The 17,872-nt window shown below is 40.6% G+C and overlaps 3 protein-coding genes across 3 annotated transcripts; all 3 read right to left on the reverse strand.

Annotated features, from left to right (window-relative positions):
* Positions 1–4,568: 4,568 nt before the first annotated feature.
* rnf212 (ring finger protein 212) lies at positions 4,569–9,313 on the reverse strand (the record flags this gene model as incomplete). The annotated part of the gene is made up of 8 exons (XM_080773352.1): positions 4,569–4,636; positions 5,046–5,095; positions 6,154–6,216; positions 6,321–6,421; positions 7,163–7,219; positions 7,820–7,894; positions 8,349–8,410; positions 9,205–9,313. 8 exons carry the CDS (start codon positions 9,311–9,313, stop codon positions 4,569–4,571), a joined length of 585 nt encoding a protein of 194 aa, XP_080629478.1.
* A 902-nt stretch (positions 9,314–10,215) lies between these two features.
* On the reverse strand, positions 10,216–13,183 carry LOC308322446 (transmembrane emp24 domain-containing protein 11; the record flags this gene model as incomplete). Its single annotated transcript, XM_080773723.1, has 5 exons — positions 10,216–10,446; positions 11,238–11,384; positions 11,844–11,969; positions 12,302–12,396; positions 13,054–13,183. 5 exons carry the CDS (start codon positions 13,181–13,183, stop codon positions 10,297–10,299), a joined length of 648 nt encoding a protein of 215 aa, XP_080629849.1. The 3' UTR covers positions 10,216–10,296.
* A 3,751-nt stretch (positions 13,184–16,934) lies between these two features.
* Positions 16,935–17,207, reverse strand: LOC308322367 (barrier-to-autointegration factor-like; the record flags this gene model as incomplete). Its single annotated transcript, XM_080773572.1, has 1 exon — positions 16,935–17,207. One exon carries the CDS (start codon positions 17,205–17,207, stop codon positions 16,935–16,937), a length of 273 nt encoding a protein of 90 aa, XP_080629698.1.
* Between the last annotated feature and the right edge of the window lie 665 nt (positions 17,208–17,872).

Below are 17,872 nucleotides of genomic sequence, written 5' to 3' on the forward strand. Positions count from 1 at the left end.
GGGCCTCTTCATTATGAAGGATGTTCTAGCTGCACATTTTATTGTTTATAAAACAATCTTCCAGTGCTCAAGCAAAATGGACGAATTAATTGGATAAACACAACGTGAAATCACTTACAGATGCTGGCTCTATAGACATGGCATAGACATGGCAGCACACATTATGGTCTTCAAGCATCAGTTAAAATCGTTGAAATCAACATGCGTTGATCTGTTCATCTACTCTGTACCGTACATATTATCACTACAACCATTATGTCTCATACCACATTAACTTCTCCACTTAAACCCTATATATTTTTTGACCAGACTTGCCCCGGCTTCATACTTGTGTAAGTGTGAGCTTTTAGATCGGCTGTTTTCGCAAATCATGACATATTACTCAGAATGGGTAACTCTGGGGTTCATGTGGTTAGCCACCAAGAAAACACACAATTACCAAACAGCATTTGCTGGCTACCAAAACATAAGGCACTGGTTATCAAACGTTGTATCAAGGACCCCCAAATGTATATGGCCACGGACCCCAATCTTAAAAATATATGAAAATCTTCCTATACCTTCAAGATTAGTTTATATATTTTCTTTAAATTTCACGAGCTCTTGTATAACTGCTAAGTGACTGAGTGATGGGAAAGTGAGGGAGAGTCAGTGAGATGGTTAGTTGAGCTGTATATTAGATTGCCTTAACAGAGGAGAGAGAGAGAGAGAGAGAGAGAGAGAGAGAGAGAGCAATAGAGAAAGAGAGAGACTCAGATTATGACCATAGCAGACCCAACTTAATGGTCTCTATCTGACAAGGTCGGTGACAAGGTATACATTCAACCATAGCAAGGGTCAGCGATAAAGCACAAAGTCTTCTGGGAAAAGCAAGAAAGGGCATACCCATACGGCCATCCTTTGGCGGACTGATTAACGACAGTCTGGAGACCGGGGGGACTGGGGACGGCTGGGTGGGTGGGAGAGAGAGAGAGAGAGAGAGAGAGAGTAAATAAGACAGTCTGGGGACTGGGGACGGCTGGGTGGGTGGGAGAGAGAGAGAGAGAGAGTAAATAAGACATTTCATTTCCTTATTACTTTATCCAGGTGTTCTCAACCTGTGGTGATTGGGGGGGGGGGGGGGGGGGGGAGGGATAGATACCACAGATACCAGTGAAATGACAATTTAATGCCTAAAAACTAATAATACAAAAAAGTCCATTACTGCATCAAAAGTAATCAAACAAACTGTACTATAAAAACAAATGTGTCAAAATAAGATACTGTCAAATAATATACTGAAAGAGGCAAACATTTTGAAAATAGTGTAGATCGGCTATAGAGGGTATGCGCATGCTTAAAGTGAATGGCACATCGAGTGGCAAAGCAACATGCAAAATGAGTTTAACATTGTTGAACGTTGTTTAATGCAATCAGACAGGACTTTTCTGTTTGGATGTATGGGCTGTCAAGGCCAGAAAGTATTATTTTGCCACTCAGTAGGCATTCATTCCTGCATAACTTCCGGGTTTGATGATGATGTCACGTGCATAGTCATACCCTCTATTTTCACAATATTTATCTGTGGACCCGTGTAAAACTAAATGTCCCCCAGTTCAAATCAGATCCTTTCCTATAAACTAGCTTCTACCAAAATCAAACACACCTGGCCGAGATGAACATTTCAAACTGCTGTGATTTGACTGACGATACTCTACTTTACTCTGTCCCCACTGCTGTGATTTGACTGACGATACTCTACTTTACTCTGTCCCCACTGCTGTGATTTGACTGACGATACTCTACTTTACTCTGTCCCCACTGCTGTGCTATTTGCTTTGTACAATACTCTACTTTACTCTGTCCCCACTGCTGTGCTATTTGCTTTGTACAATACTCTACTTTACTCTGTCCCCACTGCTGTGCTATTTGCTTTGTACAATACTCTACTTTACTCTGTCCCCACTGCTGTGATTTGACTGACGATACTCTACTTTACTCTGTCCCCACTGCTGTGCTATTTGCTTTGTACAATACTCTACTTTACTCTGTCCCCACTGCTGTGGTATTTGCTTTGTACGGTAACTTACTTTCCGGAAGGGGCTCCTTCCATCCACCTCCATGCTTTCACTCATACTGTAGCAGACAGAGAAAACACACATTTAGGTTTTATGGGAAAGATGTGCTAAATATGTACTGAACTACTGCTGCACCCATGCTCTACTCCAAGAACTGTGTAAAGTAGTAAAAATAGCCGATCTACAAGCTACAATGTTGTGAGATTGTAGATCTCGGCTATTTTCACTATTTTAAAAACGTTAATATATTTTTTAAAGGAACGGTTTTAGACATACCCGTACAAGGTTTCCACCCGACAGCTACAAATGACAATGAAAAATAACACAACATAAATAGGCACACCATACTAAAACAGCCTATAGATGGAGGATGAATGCCTGAATGGGAACACCTACAGTACTATGGCTATTGGTGAAATGAATGGAAACCCGCAGGTGTGGTTCTGACCCTGCTAGGATAAGGGGTTCGTCTTTCAATGGGTCATCGACACTGTTTTCACTTATTAGTACCAAGAGTCACTTTAGATAAAACAATAACATTTACACCATTAATACCAGCCGGTCAATCAAGCCTGTGTAAACGGTGACTGGGAAACCTAATAGGGCTTTATCACTAAAGCAGTAAGCAAAACTACTCAGTACTCAGCTTATGTGTGTGTGTGTGTGTGTGTGTGTGTGTGTGTGTGTGTGTGTGTGTGTGTGTGTGTGTGTGTGTGTGTGTGTGTGCAGCTCGCCTCAGGGCAGGGCAAAACTAAACAGCAGCTAAAGCTAACATAAGCCATTGGGGCTGAACTCAGGATATAGGCTGTTTGCGTAGTGAAATACCTCCAACATTCTACTCTGACTCTCTCTCTGTTGTTGTTATTATGGGGAATAGAAAAGGGAAAGTGGGCTGAGAATGAACAAGAAAGCAGAGTGAGAGTGAGGCAATTAACAGAAAATATATCAAAACCGATTTTTAGAACCAATAATCGACTTATAACCGAATACCCTTTTTTTTCGTTGCCAAAGTTCTTCAAATCCCAATTTTGGGCATGATAGACAAAGATTGGGTGAAAATAGCCAATCTACTATAGCTCACAACGCATTGCGTGATTCATGACTATAAAACCTTTGATTCTGTTAATAATAAATACCCTTTGTTTAGCCTGCAGTCTGGTGCAACACACAGGTCCTGCACTGCACCTGGTGAGACGTAGGAGGGGCCCCGACAGGAGTCTACCCACAGAGCCTAGTCATTCCACGTGCCAGACCTCCCAGTCCCGGCAGAGTAGTTCGGGAGCGGCGGACTGTGTGACCCTGTCTTTCCCTAATGGGACCGACCGTGACGTATGATTTTGGGAGACCCGAAATCCCGATGACCTTGGGATACATCACTGAGGATACGTCCCAGGTGCATCCATGCGATGTTTTTTTTTTTACTTCCTAGCGTTTTTTCGTTTTTTCACAGAATCAAAGGTTTTATGGGCATGATTCACCAGGATCCTGGATGGCTTGATTCTAGGCTTAAAAAAATCACACCTGTGTGAAGTGAGGGGCGCTTTTATCATCGTACATCATCATGACGTAAATTCTCCATTTATTGTCAATGGGAATTTAATGTTTGTGTAAGACAAAAATCTACACTAATAGCTGAATATAGGAGGGGCTAGTGCCCCTCAATAATTGAAGGCAATATTTTGTAACTATGGGAAAAATGAATGGCCGATTTTTCAGTGGAACCAGAAAACCACTCCCACTGCTATGCCCTATAGGAAACTCAGTAGTCCCCTACCGGAGACTCTGGTTTGATGGCCTCTGGTCATCAAAGTATTTAGTCTGTAAACCAGATGACAATGCAGGGGAAAGAAATGGCCTTGTGATATTTGTCTGGTCATGAAGTCAAAGCTTCATGGGGTGTGTAATTAAGAATAAGTCGTTTTTGGACTAAATGATTCGTTAAAGAAACCAGTTTTGGCTCCAGTTGACAGCTGTATTTGTCTTGTGTGTACAGTCAGTGTGGGTGGGTGTTGACTTGAGTCATCACTCTCACACCTGTGTGTGTGTGTGTGTGTGTGTGTGTGTGTGTGTGTGTGTGTGTGCGTGTGTGTGTGTGTGTGTGTGTGTGTGTGTGTGTGTGTGTGTGTGTGTGTGTTTCAGAGATGAAGAGGGACGATGAAAAGCTGGTGCAGTGGTTTTCAACCCTTTACATATCATTCAAGGCCCATTATTTATACAACATTTGAGCCACATTTGATGAGATTTAGCCTCTCAGACCCAAAACAAATGAATATTTTGTTGTTGTTAGATAAGATTTTGTCTACAATTGTTTTACATTCTCAAATGACGTAGACTTCTTGTAAATTAAATAATGGTAAATGGTGCATTTATATACCGCCTTTATCCAAGGCGCTTTACATATAATAGATAGTGCATTGCATTCACCCATTCATACACCGATGGCGGAGGAAACCATGCAAGGCACCAACCAAACCAAATGGACCCATAAGGGTAAATGATAGATCATCATACTCACAGACTGCTGGAGGATGAGTGTAGTAGGCCCATGGACATGGGAGAGTTAAATGGGATCTGCAGCACTGACAACATACACGAAAACAAAAACATTCACAGCATCTGTGCAACAGCATGTGGAGGATTTGACAAAAATGACAAAATGAAAATAACGATGGGTTATAGCCCATGTTTTTTGAAATTTTGAAAAAAAAGAGTTATCCTCGTTTCATCATTTTGGACCATGGGCTATAGCCCATAATGGTACGGCATACTATAGCACGCCGTTTTTCATCATTTTTGAGGATTTTAAAAAATGAAAAAAACGATGGGTTATAGCCCATGTTTTTTTTAAATTTGAAACAAGTGTCAAATAATGGCTAGAAGCTATTTTTCAACAGCCAAAAGTGTCAAATAATGGGTTAGAAGCTGTTTTTCAACAACCAAAAGTGTCAAATAATGGTTAGAGAAAGTTTTAAAAAATCAACTGTCTACCTGAATTCGGTCCACACGGGGTATGGGGACTGATGGAATGGGATTTGGCACTGAATGAGAACAGAAGAGATTGCACAATATCAGAATATAGAACTATACACTTACTGCACCTTTTATCCAAAACTTCTTAAAACTTGCACAGACCAACTACTCTGGAAGCCTTGGTTTTTACCTCAGCACAGTGTGTCTAGAGTGACACCTAGTGGGAAGTGAGTGGTAATTGCAAGCTAATAGCAAATTACTTCATACAGCTGTAGGGTCTCATTATTGATTGATTGAAGTATTTATTAACAGTATGCAGAATAGGTACATTTCAAGCACAACTCAATACAAAAACTGTTAACTGTGCACAACACCATAAAGCATTACACTTGTTTACAATATGGTCCAAAATGTTCAATTCATCAGAACATTTAGAGACGTACAAATATACACTTCTATATAACAAAAACAGGAAATCATCATAAAAGGAGGTAAAAAGGGAAAATAAAAATATTCAGTGAGGGGAAAAAGGGGGTGGACGGGGGACTCAGACATTTTTTACGGGGGCCAATTTCAAATTGCAGCCGCCCGTAGGTGCCCTTTGAGAGCGGTTTTGAAAAGTCAAGGGATTCACATATCTTAATGACTGTTAGTAGTACGTTCCACATTTTGGTGGCATAGGAGAGAAATTAATTTAGTCCCTTGTTTGTGCCAAATCTGGGTTGCACATGGTTTGTTGAACTCCCTCTGGTGTTGTGTGTGTACTTCGTTGACATTAAGGAAGACCTGTTTGGCTAGGGTCTTCAAGGTGTTATTGTTGACCAGTGAGATCCTGTATAGGTTAATCTAAAAAAATTGTTTATCATCCAAGGGCACAGGTTATCCACCACAGTTACCTGTCAGTTGTGACAGGTATAATTGTGATTTGTGAAGTATGTTTCCACCCACTTTCATTTACATCTACTTTTCTTTCCACAAAATATGAGATTGTCAATTGCGAGAAAAATATACCCTCAGAATTCGGAGTCACAATTCAAAGTCCCAATGCTGAGGGAAAAGAAAAATGAGATTTAATTAAATGTAATGAGACTGCAAGTCTCTGATAATTAAGTCCTGCCTGCCATACCTCTGATGCTGCTGAAGAACTCTCTCCAGCTTGGCAATATAGACACTCTGCTCACTCAACTTCCTGTGAAAGGCCAAGCAAATAGAAATATAGCAGGATGTTGACAAACCGTACTTAAGGAATACTTGTGATTAAGGTATTGCAAACCATCAAACATGCTTACTTACTTTGACATCTGCTGCATTTCATGCTTCATCTGTTGCATGTCCTGCTTCATCTGTTGCATGTCCTGCTTCATTTTCATTAAAGCTTCCTCTAGTTTCTGATTCTGAGGAAGATGGCAATATTATTAACGATTAACTGAAGTTAATTCATTTAACTTCAGTGATAGTGAAGTCCTGCCATCCATCTACTGTACGTATTGTACCAGCGGCTTGTCAGTTAAAGCTGCACTATGTAAGTTTAGTCTTCTACACCGGATTCCTGCGTAAGTGAAATATTTACCATTGAGCTAATAGAGCCTGCCTAGGCTCGATCTTGCGCATGGGATAAATTGAATCTTGACCATCAGGTCAAATTTTTAATCCTGTGTCTAGGTGAGACATTTCGATTACACAATCGAAATGTCTCAATAGAAGAGCAGAGAGACAAAATACAACCACCCCAGTTATATTTTATTAACATACTCTCTAACTGTGTCTAACATACAGATTTGATTTGACTTTTTTTAATTTAGAAAGTTACATAGTGCTGCTTAAAAAACAACAAAAACAACTTATTATGTTATGATAAGGTTATACAGTAACAGAACACACGAGAAAAGGTATCCACACAAAATGGCGTGTATAATCCTTTCTTTTCTTGTACCGTTACACCCGTACAGTAAAATCCTCAATGTCCTTTTAGCTCTGGGAGTATCAAAATTGACTGGTGAGGTTCTATTTTTACACTCAAGAAAGAGTCTGATTAACACTAAGTTAATGGAGTCCTTTGTATACAATATAAAACTCTTTGTGACAAAATCATAACCGAAGTACTTCATAAATAAATACACTTGGATTCGACTTACTCTCTCTTGGTAGTGACTTAACAGCCTCTTGTAATGCCTAGCTTGGAACATTAGCACCTATGGAAGCAGGTACAGTAAGGGCAAAATATTAGAGGCTGTATTAAAAATATAAACCATTTTTCTTTTGTGACTGGTTGAAGTTGCTAGACTGATGCAATGCCATGTAATGTGTCAAAATGTATACAGTATACCTAGTGTCAGAGTACTGCCAAACCCTTCTATACATCACCACTTAAAGCAGACATTGACATTTCAAGATTGTCTACTTCACAAAGACATAATGACTACCTACGCAGTGTGTGCACTACCCTGAGCCTCCAGGGATAACGTAACTACTTGAATCAAAGTACCTATCACTTTAGAGCACAGCATGCAAATACTGGCATTAGGGCTGGGCGATACTCTTAAACTCAATGTCACGATTATCTCAAACTGTTGGCTCGATTCCAATTGTGAAAATAGCAGATCTTTAAGCTCAACGCATCACGATGCATTGTGAGCCTGCAGATCGGCTATTTTTAGTACACCACCATTGTACAATTGTTGTGTACGGCTAATTGCCCAGCCCTAAATAGCAAGTCCTGCACCCTTGTTTTGTATTTTGCACAGCTGTGTGAGAATCTAATAGAGGGACAATGAATGGAGCCAGAACAGAACCTTGCTGATTTCTGTGAAGTGCTTGGTTGCCACTGTGCTGATGTCCATGAACAGGGCCTTCACCTCAGCGCTGCTCTGTGTAAACAAATATATTTCATGATAATTTGATTCATGTTAGAATTATAATTATTTTGGGTCTATTAAGCAGGGTAGAAGCAGTGATGGAAAAAGTACTTAAATGTTTTACTTAAGTAAAAGTATCAATACTGCAGTGTAGAACTACTCTGTTACAAATTAATTAATGAGTAAAAGTACAAATGTATTGGCATCTTGAAATTATCTCTATGCAGAAAATAGCTATTTTCAAATGGCCAAAATGTATATTTCGTGTTTGTGATGAAATTGGAAGTACTCAAGTAAAGTATACATATCTCAAAATGGTACAGTACTTGTAACAGTACTTAAGTAGGCCTACTGTACTTAATTACTTTCCACCACTGGGTAGAAGTGTTTTTCAATGCCTGGTAGTGCCTTAAAACAGTAAGGATGCAGATTTCATCAACTGTGTCATCAAATTAAAATTGCTTACTTTGTCAGTCAGGGCAGCGACATTACATTTGCCTTTACATATTAAACATTCCCCTTGCTTGCCTGAAAGAAAAGTGACAATTATATAAACGTGGAGATTTTTATAATTTTTTATAATTTTATAAAGCAGTGCTTCTCAAACATTTTCATGTTAAGGACCCCTAAATGATGTGTACTTGATGTATTCCCATCTGAAAATATTGTGTGCCAGAGGGGGTGGTAAAAGCTCAGAACATTGTATTGCAATCTATTAACTTGCAGATAGGATATTTTCAAATAACCAACGTACAAATTAAGGTTCAATCACTTAAAAGGTTATTCATTTTCCTTTTCCCTAGTGCTGTCGCCTCACAGAAGGTCCTGGGTTCGATTCCTTTCCCACTGGGGACGATGTGGGCACTGCATGAGGTGTGTTCTTTAATTATCCCTTTCCCTGGACCAACATTTGAGAAACATTGATATAAATTCTGTACTAGTCTAGTAGGATATAAAGACATTTCTTTGTGGGTCTGCAATGTCATATAATGTCCAACAGATGTCCCTGGAATCCCTGCATCCTCAAGTTTTCATTCATCTGCCTGATTGATGCTGTGCCAATTAAGTACCACTGAGACAGCTTCAGTTCATTTAGACTTGAGAGGATGCAACAAATGATCGATTAATAATTAACTATTGTGACATCAGTGGAATTTGATTGCTAGGAAACAGCTTAGGGTCCAAGTTTATTTCCTGTCAGCTACTCATAATCACACACACCCACACACCCACCCCACTGCAACAAGGAGTAAACTGTTCAGAGTAGTTTATCATAATCAACTCAGTAGGCATAATATATGTCGTCCTATTGTTGTCTTTACCTTTCCGAAAGCAGGTGCTGCAGATAATATGGCCACAGGTGGTGACAGCTAGTTTGCGGTCACCACTGGGCGGATGGAAGCAGCCGTTGCAGCAGATCCAGGATGACATTTCCTCTAGACCCACTTAACACCTGATATGGTGTTGTAATGAAGAGCAACACGTGGATAGCGTTGCAGGGATTAAACTATATAATAATTGCTCAATGATCGATACACGTGTGGTGAAACCATCAAGCTACCATTTTATGTCATGTTAAAGTTAAGTCAAGTCAACTGACGTGCACAACAACATGCTAGCCTGATTATGGCTAAAGCTAGCTTCACTTCTGCAAGGTAAGGGAACAAGAGTTATTTGTAGACAACCTACATTGCCTGATGAATTCTGACAGGCTTTACATACCGCATTCATCATTCTGTGCCGAAGTAGCAAACTTTTGTGTTTATCGATCAATCAGAAAGAGCTAAATTTATTAAATTATTTATTGTAAACAAAAATATTTCACCTGTCGTGCCTGAGTGAAGCCGTAGGGGGCAGTAGCCTACTAGCCTGTCTACGTCATGTCAACAAGGCCTAATGGCGTAGCTTGACCTGTGTGTAGTCTGTACAGTACCTAACATTAGTAAACTGTTTACTCTGTGTGTGTGTGTGTGTGTGTGTGTGTGTGTGTGTGTGTGTGTGTGTGTGGGGGGGGGGGGGGGGGGGGGGGGGGCAGGGCAGGGAAATGTTTACATCATCACATTAGGTGGTATATTTTTCCATATTCATTCATTTAGTGACAATTATTCATTTAACTTTTAGTCATATTTTATCACACTAAACTAGCAATGTGTGTTACCCCATGGAGCACTTTATAAAATACAAAATAGACATTGGCCATTGATAAGACTAAAGTGATACTAGTGGAGGTGCATCATAAGAATGAAAGATTGGAGCCTGTTTTATGTATGAGGAATCTTCCAGCCATCAGCAGCATTTTCATTTGACTTTTTATTACTGCTTGTTGGTTTACATGCATCTCATGCAGTCATGCTGTCAAGTCATTAGGCATTGAATTGGAAAGCGAGACAGTGTCGACAAGTTAAAGGTCTTCATCAGACCAACTTCTTGGCTATGAGGAAGTCTTTCAGTCGTTTCAGCTGCCAGCAGCCAACAGATAGCAGAATGGATGTCTGCACCACAGCCCACCACAGCACGTTGCTGTTGGTGTCCTCGCTGATCTGACGAAACTTCTCCTCTTTCTCCTACATGTAATGAAGGGAAAATAAAGTATGGGTCTGAATGATAATGGCGTGGTCCAAGACAGATTTGTTCAACTGGGATGGGAAACTAAGTTTAAGTTGTATCTCTCACACACACACACACACACACACACACACACACACACACACACACACACACACACACACACACACACACAACAATGACAGCCTCATCAGATCGGCTTTTGCAGAATTTGAGGATAGCTTTCTTTTCGGTTTTTTCCCCCTCTAATATTATAAAAATGTGAAAGTTAGATTGAATTTTGTGTTTTAGTATTTACACATTCAGCTGTTTTGGACAGCTCATTGAGGCCAATTAAAATAAGGTATTTTTTGCAACACAAATCATACATGGCTTTCTTTGGTAAAGGCCATAGCACTCAGTCTGTCAGATGCAAAGCCTGAGTCATAAGAGCCATTTTCCATAGTCAAATAGAGACTGTCCTGTATTCATATTAATGTCCCAAGTTTTACTCTCATGACCTGAAAGTGTACATTTATGGTAACAGTTTTAGCTTTCATCTCTTAATTTATGTTTTGTGAACAAAATACAGTTTTGACATACTGTACCAAGACAGTAGCCTAGTCTACCGGCTAGTAGTCTACCCTCAGCCATATTATTGCCATGTCCCTCCCAGGTTTGATTCTGGCTGGAGACCTGTGTCACCCATGTCATTCCCTCTGCACTGAGTTTCCTGTCCCCCTACTCTCCTATTGAAGAAAAGAAAAGAAAACATTATGTTCCAATCAGGATATGAGACATGTCTCCTTACCCTCTGGTATCCCTGCTGCCTCGTGATGTACGTGATCTGGTCTATGAGATGAGTGAGACTGCTCTCCATGGTGGCTAGATTGTCTTTGGCCCTCTCGGCAGTCGGGTCAATGGAATGCTCTCCCATCTGAACATCCAGATGAAGCTTCTGCACATGATTGAGATAGAAGAGGGTGTTTGCTGTGCATAGTATCAGAAATGTTATTATGAAATGTATTTATTCTCGGTGTATTCCCAATTGGACAGATTGTCTCCACAGTGAACAAATCCTACTATAATCCTACTTATACAATTATCAAAAATGCCGTCCATCCTTGTTCCTCCATTTCTTCTCAGTGGGTTGACAAATCTACTGTATCTTAACTTGCACATGGGCATTGGTATATGCAGAGTGAGGAAGTTGATTTTGCACTTTTCCCAAATTTATACTGTTTATTAGTTTTCTAACTATATGTACAGTATGCAGTATACTGCATATAGTGAGGCTGAGACATCAGCTGTTTGTGTGCAGGAAATGTATATGTCTGTATGCATACAGATAAATGCATTATTTTTAACTTTTTTATTGTATTGTGTGCGTGTCCGTGTGTCTGTCCATAGATCTCACCAGCTTCTCTCCCGCAAAGACTGAGAACCTGGTGGAGTTGGTCTGGAAGCAGAGGTAGTGCTGACCGGAGGCATGAGAGGTGAAGGTGAATTTACCATTCTTACCAAAACGCTTAGACATCAGCATCTGAAGAAGCAAAGGAGACAGGGGAGATACTGTTATACAACCATGTTTGTGCATTTCTTTAAAGAATTAATTAAAAAAAACTAAAAACTAATGTTTCAACACCTGTTGGTCTTCAAACATTCTATAAATACGATAAGTAAAATCAGCAGGGAATATACATATAAAGTTTTAATGCAAAAATTACCGGCTTAACAGCTCACAAACCTACTACTAGGTACCAACATTAATAACTCACAAGTTCTGTTTGGGTTATCTATCTGAATGGGTGGAACAGTTTGTGTGTATATACAAATAATAAGACAAGTTTCATGTTTCAGTTTTCATCCCTGTACCTCATGGTTTGGGTCATTAATTCTCACAGTCACACCCAGGTGAGGGGTGTTGAGTTTCGTCCTCGTCAAATCCCATGGCTCCAGCAAGAAATACCCTGAGGTACACACACACACACACACACACACACACACACACACACACACACACACACACACACACACACACACACACACACACACACACACCAGTGTGATACTGATGGTCAACATGGAATCAAAGACCACGATAAGTCTCAGTCTTATCCCCCCTCCCTCAGTCTCGATCTCGAGTCAGTCTGGCCCCCTCTGTTTTTGTCTTGACTCAGTCTTGGTCCCGGTCATGGTCCCGGAATACAGCATTAAGTAACTGTATGCAATTTATAACACCAAATAAATGACAAGCCAAACCAAACCAGCAATGGTATTACATTAAAGTATGCTGCATTTATATGGGGGGAAAAGGGGAAAAAAGAGAGAGAAAAAAACCCCCATCCACTTCTTTACACCTGTAAACCTGGGATGGATCTGGTTCTGATTCATTTGTATAGATTGACTCTGAAAGATATATCAAAGCCCAAATTTCATATTGTATTAGCCACAGGACTGTGCAACTTTTAAATGTACTGCACATGATAGCACTAATACATGTACAAGTTGTAGACGTAATGGAGTCTGTGTAATACTGTACACCAATGTGCTGTGCTTTCAATTATTATGACACATGGTGTTATTGCTGAAACATGCAGAGTGCAAAATACACCCCCAAGACTCACCCGTCACCAGCATGTCCTCAGGAATCTCCTCAATGATACATTTCTCTTCCTGCTCTCCCAGATCAAAATACATGGCTGCTGTCAGCACTAGGTAACACTGAAGTACAAAACCAATGCCTCGCAAACCCATTCTGATGCACTAGAAAGAATGAGTACACTACAAAGAATTATACACCTAAATTACTAGCCTACACGTCACACTACACAAACTGTTCCTCTTAGGACTATCTGCTGTGTCCAAAATGTGCTATGCTAGATATTTGCTTTGTTGTTTGTTTGTTTCACTCCTAGCCATCTGGTCAATAAAAGCCTTGGGTATAGATAGAAGTAGCTGTATGCTGTTTGCTGTCGAGTGCCTCGTAGTCAATGCAGTGGAGGCTATTGCCTGGAATATGAGGCTGACCGAAAAGAAAAGAAAAAAATACTACTGATGTGTGAGAACATGGCAGGTGTTGCTTTCAGTGACAACGGTGTCTGTAACTGGTTCACTCCGTCAGGAGCCAATAGAAGACGTGGCGCTAGCTGTTTAAAAAGGCAGAAACTGACTACTGATAGTATTGACATACAGAGTACACAATAGAGTTCTCCAGTATGCCTACCATACTATGATTTGTGTAGGTTTTTTTTTTTAGACAAATTGAATTTACTGAAACTTTGAATATTATTGATTCAGCAAACATGCCAGATTATTTGGCCTCTGGTTGAAATTTGTCAATACTCCCTTTTGAGACAGGGTGCAAGTGGGGTGTCTCTCTCTCACGCACTCTCTCTTGAAAATATGTTCTATATTGTCACATGCATAGGAGACATACAATCTGCCAACCATAACAGGCCACTCATAAAGTAAACTACTAACTATACTGCAAGCAATCCTTCTCATAGCATTTGCAAATGTGTAGTACCTCAAGGATCTCGTTTTTCCTCCTACTCTTCTCTATTAAATAAAATCACACCCGTGTGAAGTGAGGGGCGCTCTTATCATTATACATCATCATACATCATCTCATGCACAACCGAATTTATGTGATTGGTTAGCCGATTCGCTCACCTACATATGACTTACATTTTCCCTCCATTGTCAATGGCATTTAATGTCCGTCATATTTGACCTAATGACCTACTTTCTCCTGTCAATGGCAAAAATCAGACGTGTGTGGACAAAAGCTTAACATACGGTAAATACATACTGTACAACATGGCCCCTTTGACAACATTGGATGAGGTCACTTATAAAGAGAACTCCCACTCGACTGTAATGAACCCATCTCACATTTAGCATCTGCAAATGCTATCAGCCCTCAAACCACTTAACCCTTATCTACTGTATGACTTGTGTACTGTATGAATGTGTTGTGCAGAGACATAGCTAATCTACAAGTTGTAAGCTACTGTATATAATAGGTATGCCTTTGTTGTGCTATTTTCTGAATGTTCTGATAGTTATGGTACCAAGTGAAATGCACAATTCCCTTTATATCCCGTCTGTCTGTTTGTCGACCACTAGGGCGTGGAGCATTCTAACCCGTCAGAGCTTTAGTCCCTGTTCTTCTTTGAGATATAGCAGTGATTTTCACTTGAGTCTGGAGAACCCCAGGGGTCCTTCAGGAAGGCTCCAGCCAAATGAGTGGGTTGATTTAGCTATAATTCAATGCACTGACTTTTCGGTTTGAAAACCCTTGAAATATTATACAATATGTGTTCTCTGTCACAAGTCAAGGGAATTTCTCAAATCATTGGCAAATGTATCTGTTTAATACATTGTTCATCAGAGAAGACCATGTGCTCAAATGTTTGAAACTATCTTCTAACATCTAACCATGTTGACCAGAAAAAGAAAAAAAAACGTCAGAACAATGTGAATGTGTGACTCGGGTGTCTGTTATGTGAATCATATGAAAGTGCTTTAGTGTGGGTGGTGCAGTACTACTGGGCAGCTGTGGATGTCAACCGGTAGGCTCTGCCAGTGGAGAGAGCTCTTATACAGATATTAAAAGGCTAGATACCATTTATTTGTAAATACACAGTGGGTAGATTCATCTGAGGTGTCGTAGAAGTAAGAATGTGTCGTGTACCACGGTGTACCATGACTCTAACTCTAGTCATTTAGGTAGATGCTGTCTTTTTCCACATCGTGGAAAGCAATGTGTGTCCCTGGCTGGCTGGCTGGGTCTGTCCGTCCGTCCGAGCATGGAAATAGCGTTTGTTGACCACCAAGTGTCACTGTTGCGCAGCCGCACGCACGCATGTACACACACACACACACACACACGCTTGTACAGTACAGCACGAGTACAGTACAGCACGAGTACAGTAAAGATGGGTCTGATTTATTTGTTTGTTCAGATTGGTCACATGATATTTATACAGTGTGTATATCTTTTATATATTGCCTATCCATACACAAAATCTAAACAATTTCTCAAAAAAAGACCTACTTCAACACAGTCCCACGAGAATGTTGTACAAGAAAAAATATAAAGAATAATAAAAAATAACAGGGGTGGGGGGGGGGGGGTGACGCACTGTAACGTCTATAACATCTACAGACCCACACCAGATATGACAACATTCTATAGGTTTCGTATTCAAGTTGTAGTTATTTGAATTAAGGTACAGGTACAACCTACTACCTTTTTGGTAGTGGGTTGTGTTGTCCTATACTGTAGTTATTACTTTGTACTTTGTCGTTGTTCTTTAACTCGTTAAAGGGACAGTTCACAAAAAAATTACCTTTTTTTTCGATTACTCGCCCCATGGAGACTTGAATTCATGGATATGTTTTGTTTTTGTCACATTCCTAAGCCAACAATTTGATGTCCAGCAGTGTTTCCCTATGGAGACACACAGGGGACTCTTTGTGTCTCCATAGGGAAGATGGATGAACTATTGGCTTAGGAATGAGACAAAAACTAAAAAACATCCATGAATTAAGATCTCAGAGGGTGAGTAAATAAAATTAATAAATCAATCATTTTGGGGTGAACTATACCTTTAAGGCAAGCACTGTAATTCCATGATCACTTACCCTATTGATGTTATGATATTATAATTGTTAATGATAATTGATAACCCTTACACCTGGAGGAGAGGCTTCAAGGCTGCCACACCCACGATACTGTCAAAGAAATCTCCACCCGAATGCTGGTCCTTCTCGTCTCATTGAAAGAGGTGATCATGTTTGAGAGCAACATTGGGCTTCTTGTCTGCTAGAGCAGGGGTTCTCAACGTTGAAATGCTTTGGCCATGTCTCGTGGGCACAGGTCTCCACCAGGTTGTGGCCTCCTGGTGGCGCTATGATAGGCCAATGTGAAAAGGGTGCCATTTCATCAATCAATTGGATGATTTGAGGCATTTTGTTCCAAAAATGTGTTTTGCAAAAATCCACCTGTTGGTGGCGCTGTAACAGGCCAATGTGGAAAGGGTGGGATACATTCCTCAGCCTAGTAGGAAACTCTGTGAAAGATTTCACGTAAATTGCACGCTCCGTTCATGATTTGAGGCTTTTTGTTCAAAACGGGCCAATCCTGCAAACTTTGAAAAACCAATGTTAGCCACTTAGGATGGAATCTGAAATATCAGACAGATCCGCCTTGAACACATGACTACAGAGATAGTGTGTAACGATTTGCGGGACTTTTGGACAGAGTAATGTTTTTAAAAAGTTGGCCTCCTGGTGGCGCTATAACAAGCCGTTCTGGAAAATCTGGGCCAGAGGTTCATCGTCGGCATCCAGGGAGTGTGCGTGCAAAATTTGGCATCGACCGGGTTAACGGTGCCGGAGATTAGCTGGTAACAGACGGACGGACTCGCACACACACGGACGGAGTGCAAAACATACTCTCTCCCCATGCCTCCGGCCTGGTGGAGACAATAATGACTAGTTACAGGAAGGCGTCAGTCCATTCCCGAAGACAGCCATAGCATTCAGCTTGCTGTTTGACATTTGCTCCGCATGTGTCCTTCAGCCACTCCCGAAAGCTCTCCTCATCTTTCTTCAGCAGCAGGAACTGCCCAAGCACAACATAAGCCTTGTCAAAGTGCTTCTCTTCTAGTCTTTTCCCAAGTGCGTCCCCGATGCCTGCTAGTGCCAGGACAGATTTGTCCCCCATTGGTTCTGCCACAAAATCTCTGTGTTTCTGGGATGTTGACGACATGACTGCCTTCAGTTGCTTGTAAATTGCGTGCATTTCTCTCTAAAAGGACCTTTGATAGTAATGAACTATATATTATATAATATATTAGCTGTCCTTAATTTATTCAAAACATGGTTGTCAAATTGATGATGTCAGTCTTGCCCAAATATGGAGTTGCGTTGAACTCTATATTTGGATGGTGGATCTGAGCTAATATGACAAGATATGACAAATATTTTGAGATTGACTTCCTTGTGTACTGGCAGAGGGCCATGAAATGTGATGCTGGTGTAGTGGACAGACACGTGTGATGCCGCGGCCTGATAACAGGCAGACAAAGAGTTGGTGGAGATACATATGGACCATTATGGACAAACGCCCTAACACTGTAAATCTTAGTGAGGCCAGACATTTGTCATTAGATGAATGTTTTTCATTGCATCCGATGCTATGTTGTATGTTCCCTGGTAAAGGTATACAGTATATAATGTAGTACAGTACCTGTGGCATATCCGATTTGCATGATAGACCGTGGGAAGTTGGCGGGGATGTTCTGTATCCATTTTTCTGCACATTACATGATTTGATTTGTAGCAAGGCATTGTATTGTAGGCCAAGCTCTAACAGCCATGATTCCTGGATTCCTGGATTTCTGGGTAGATTAGGATGGATTATCTATAACCCTC

Source organism: Protomyctophum bolini (genome assembly GCF_963924005.1).
Source record: "Protomyctophum bolini genome assembly, chromosome: 10".
NCBI classification, from domain to species: Eukaryota; Metazoa; Chordata; class Actinopteri; order Myctophiformes; family Myctophidae; genus Protomyctophum; species Protomyctophum bolini.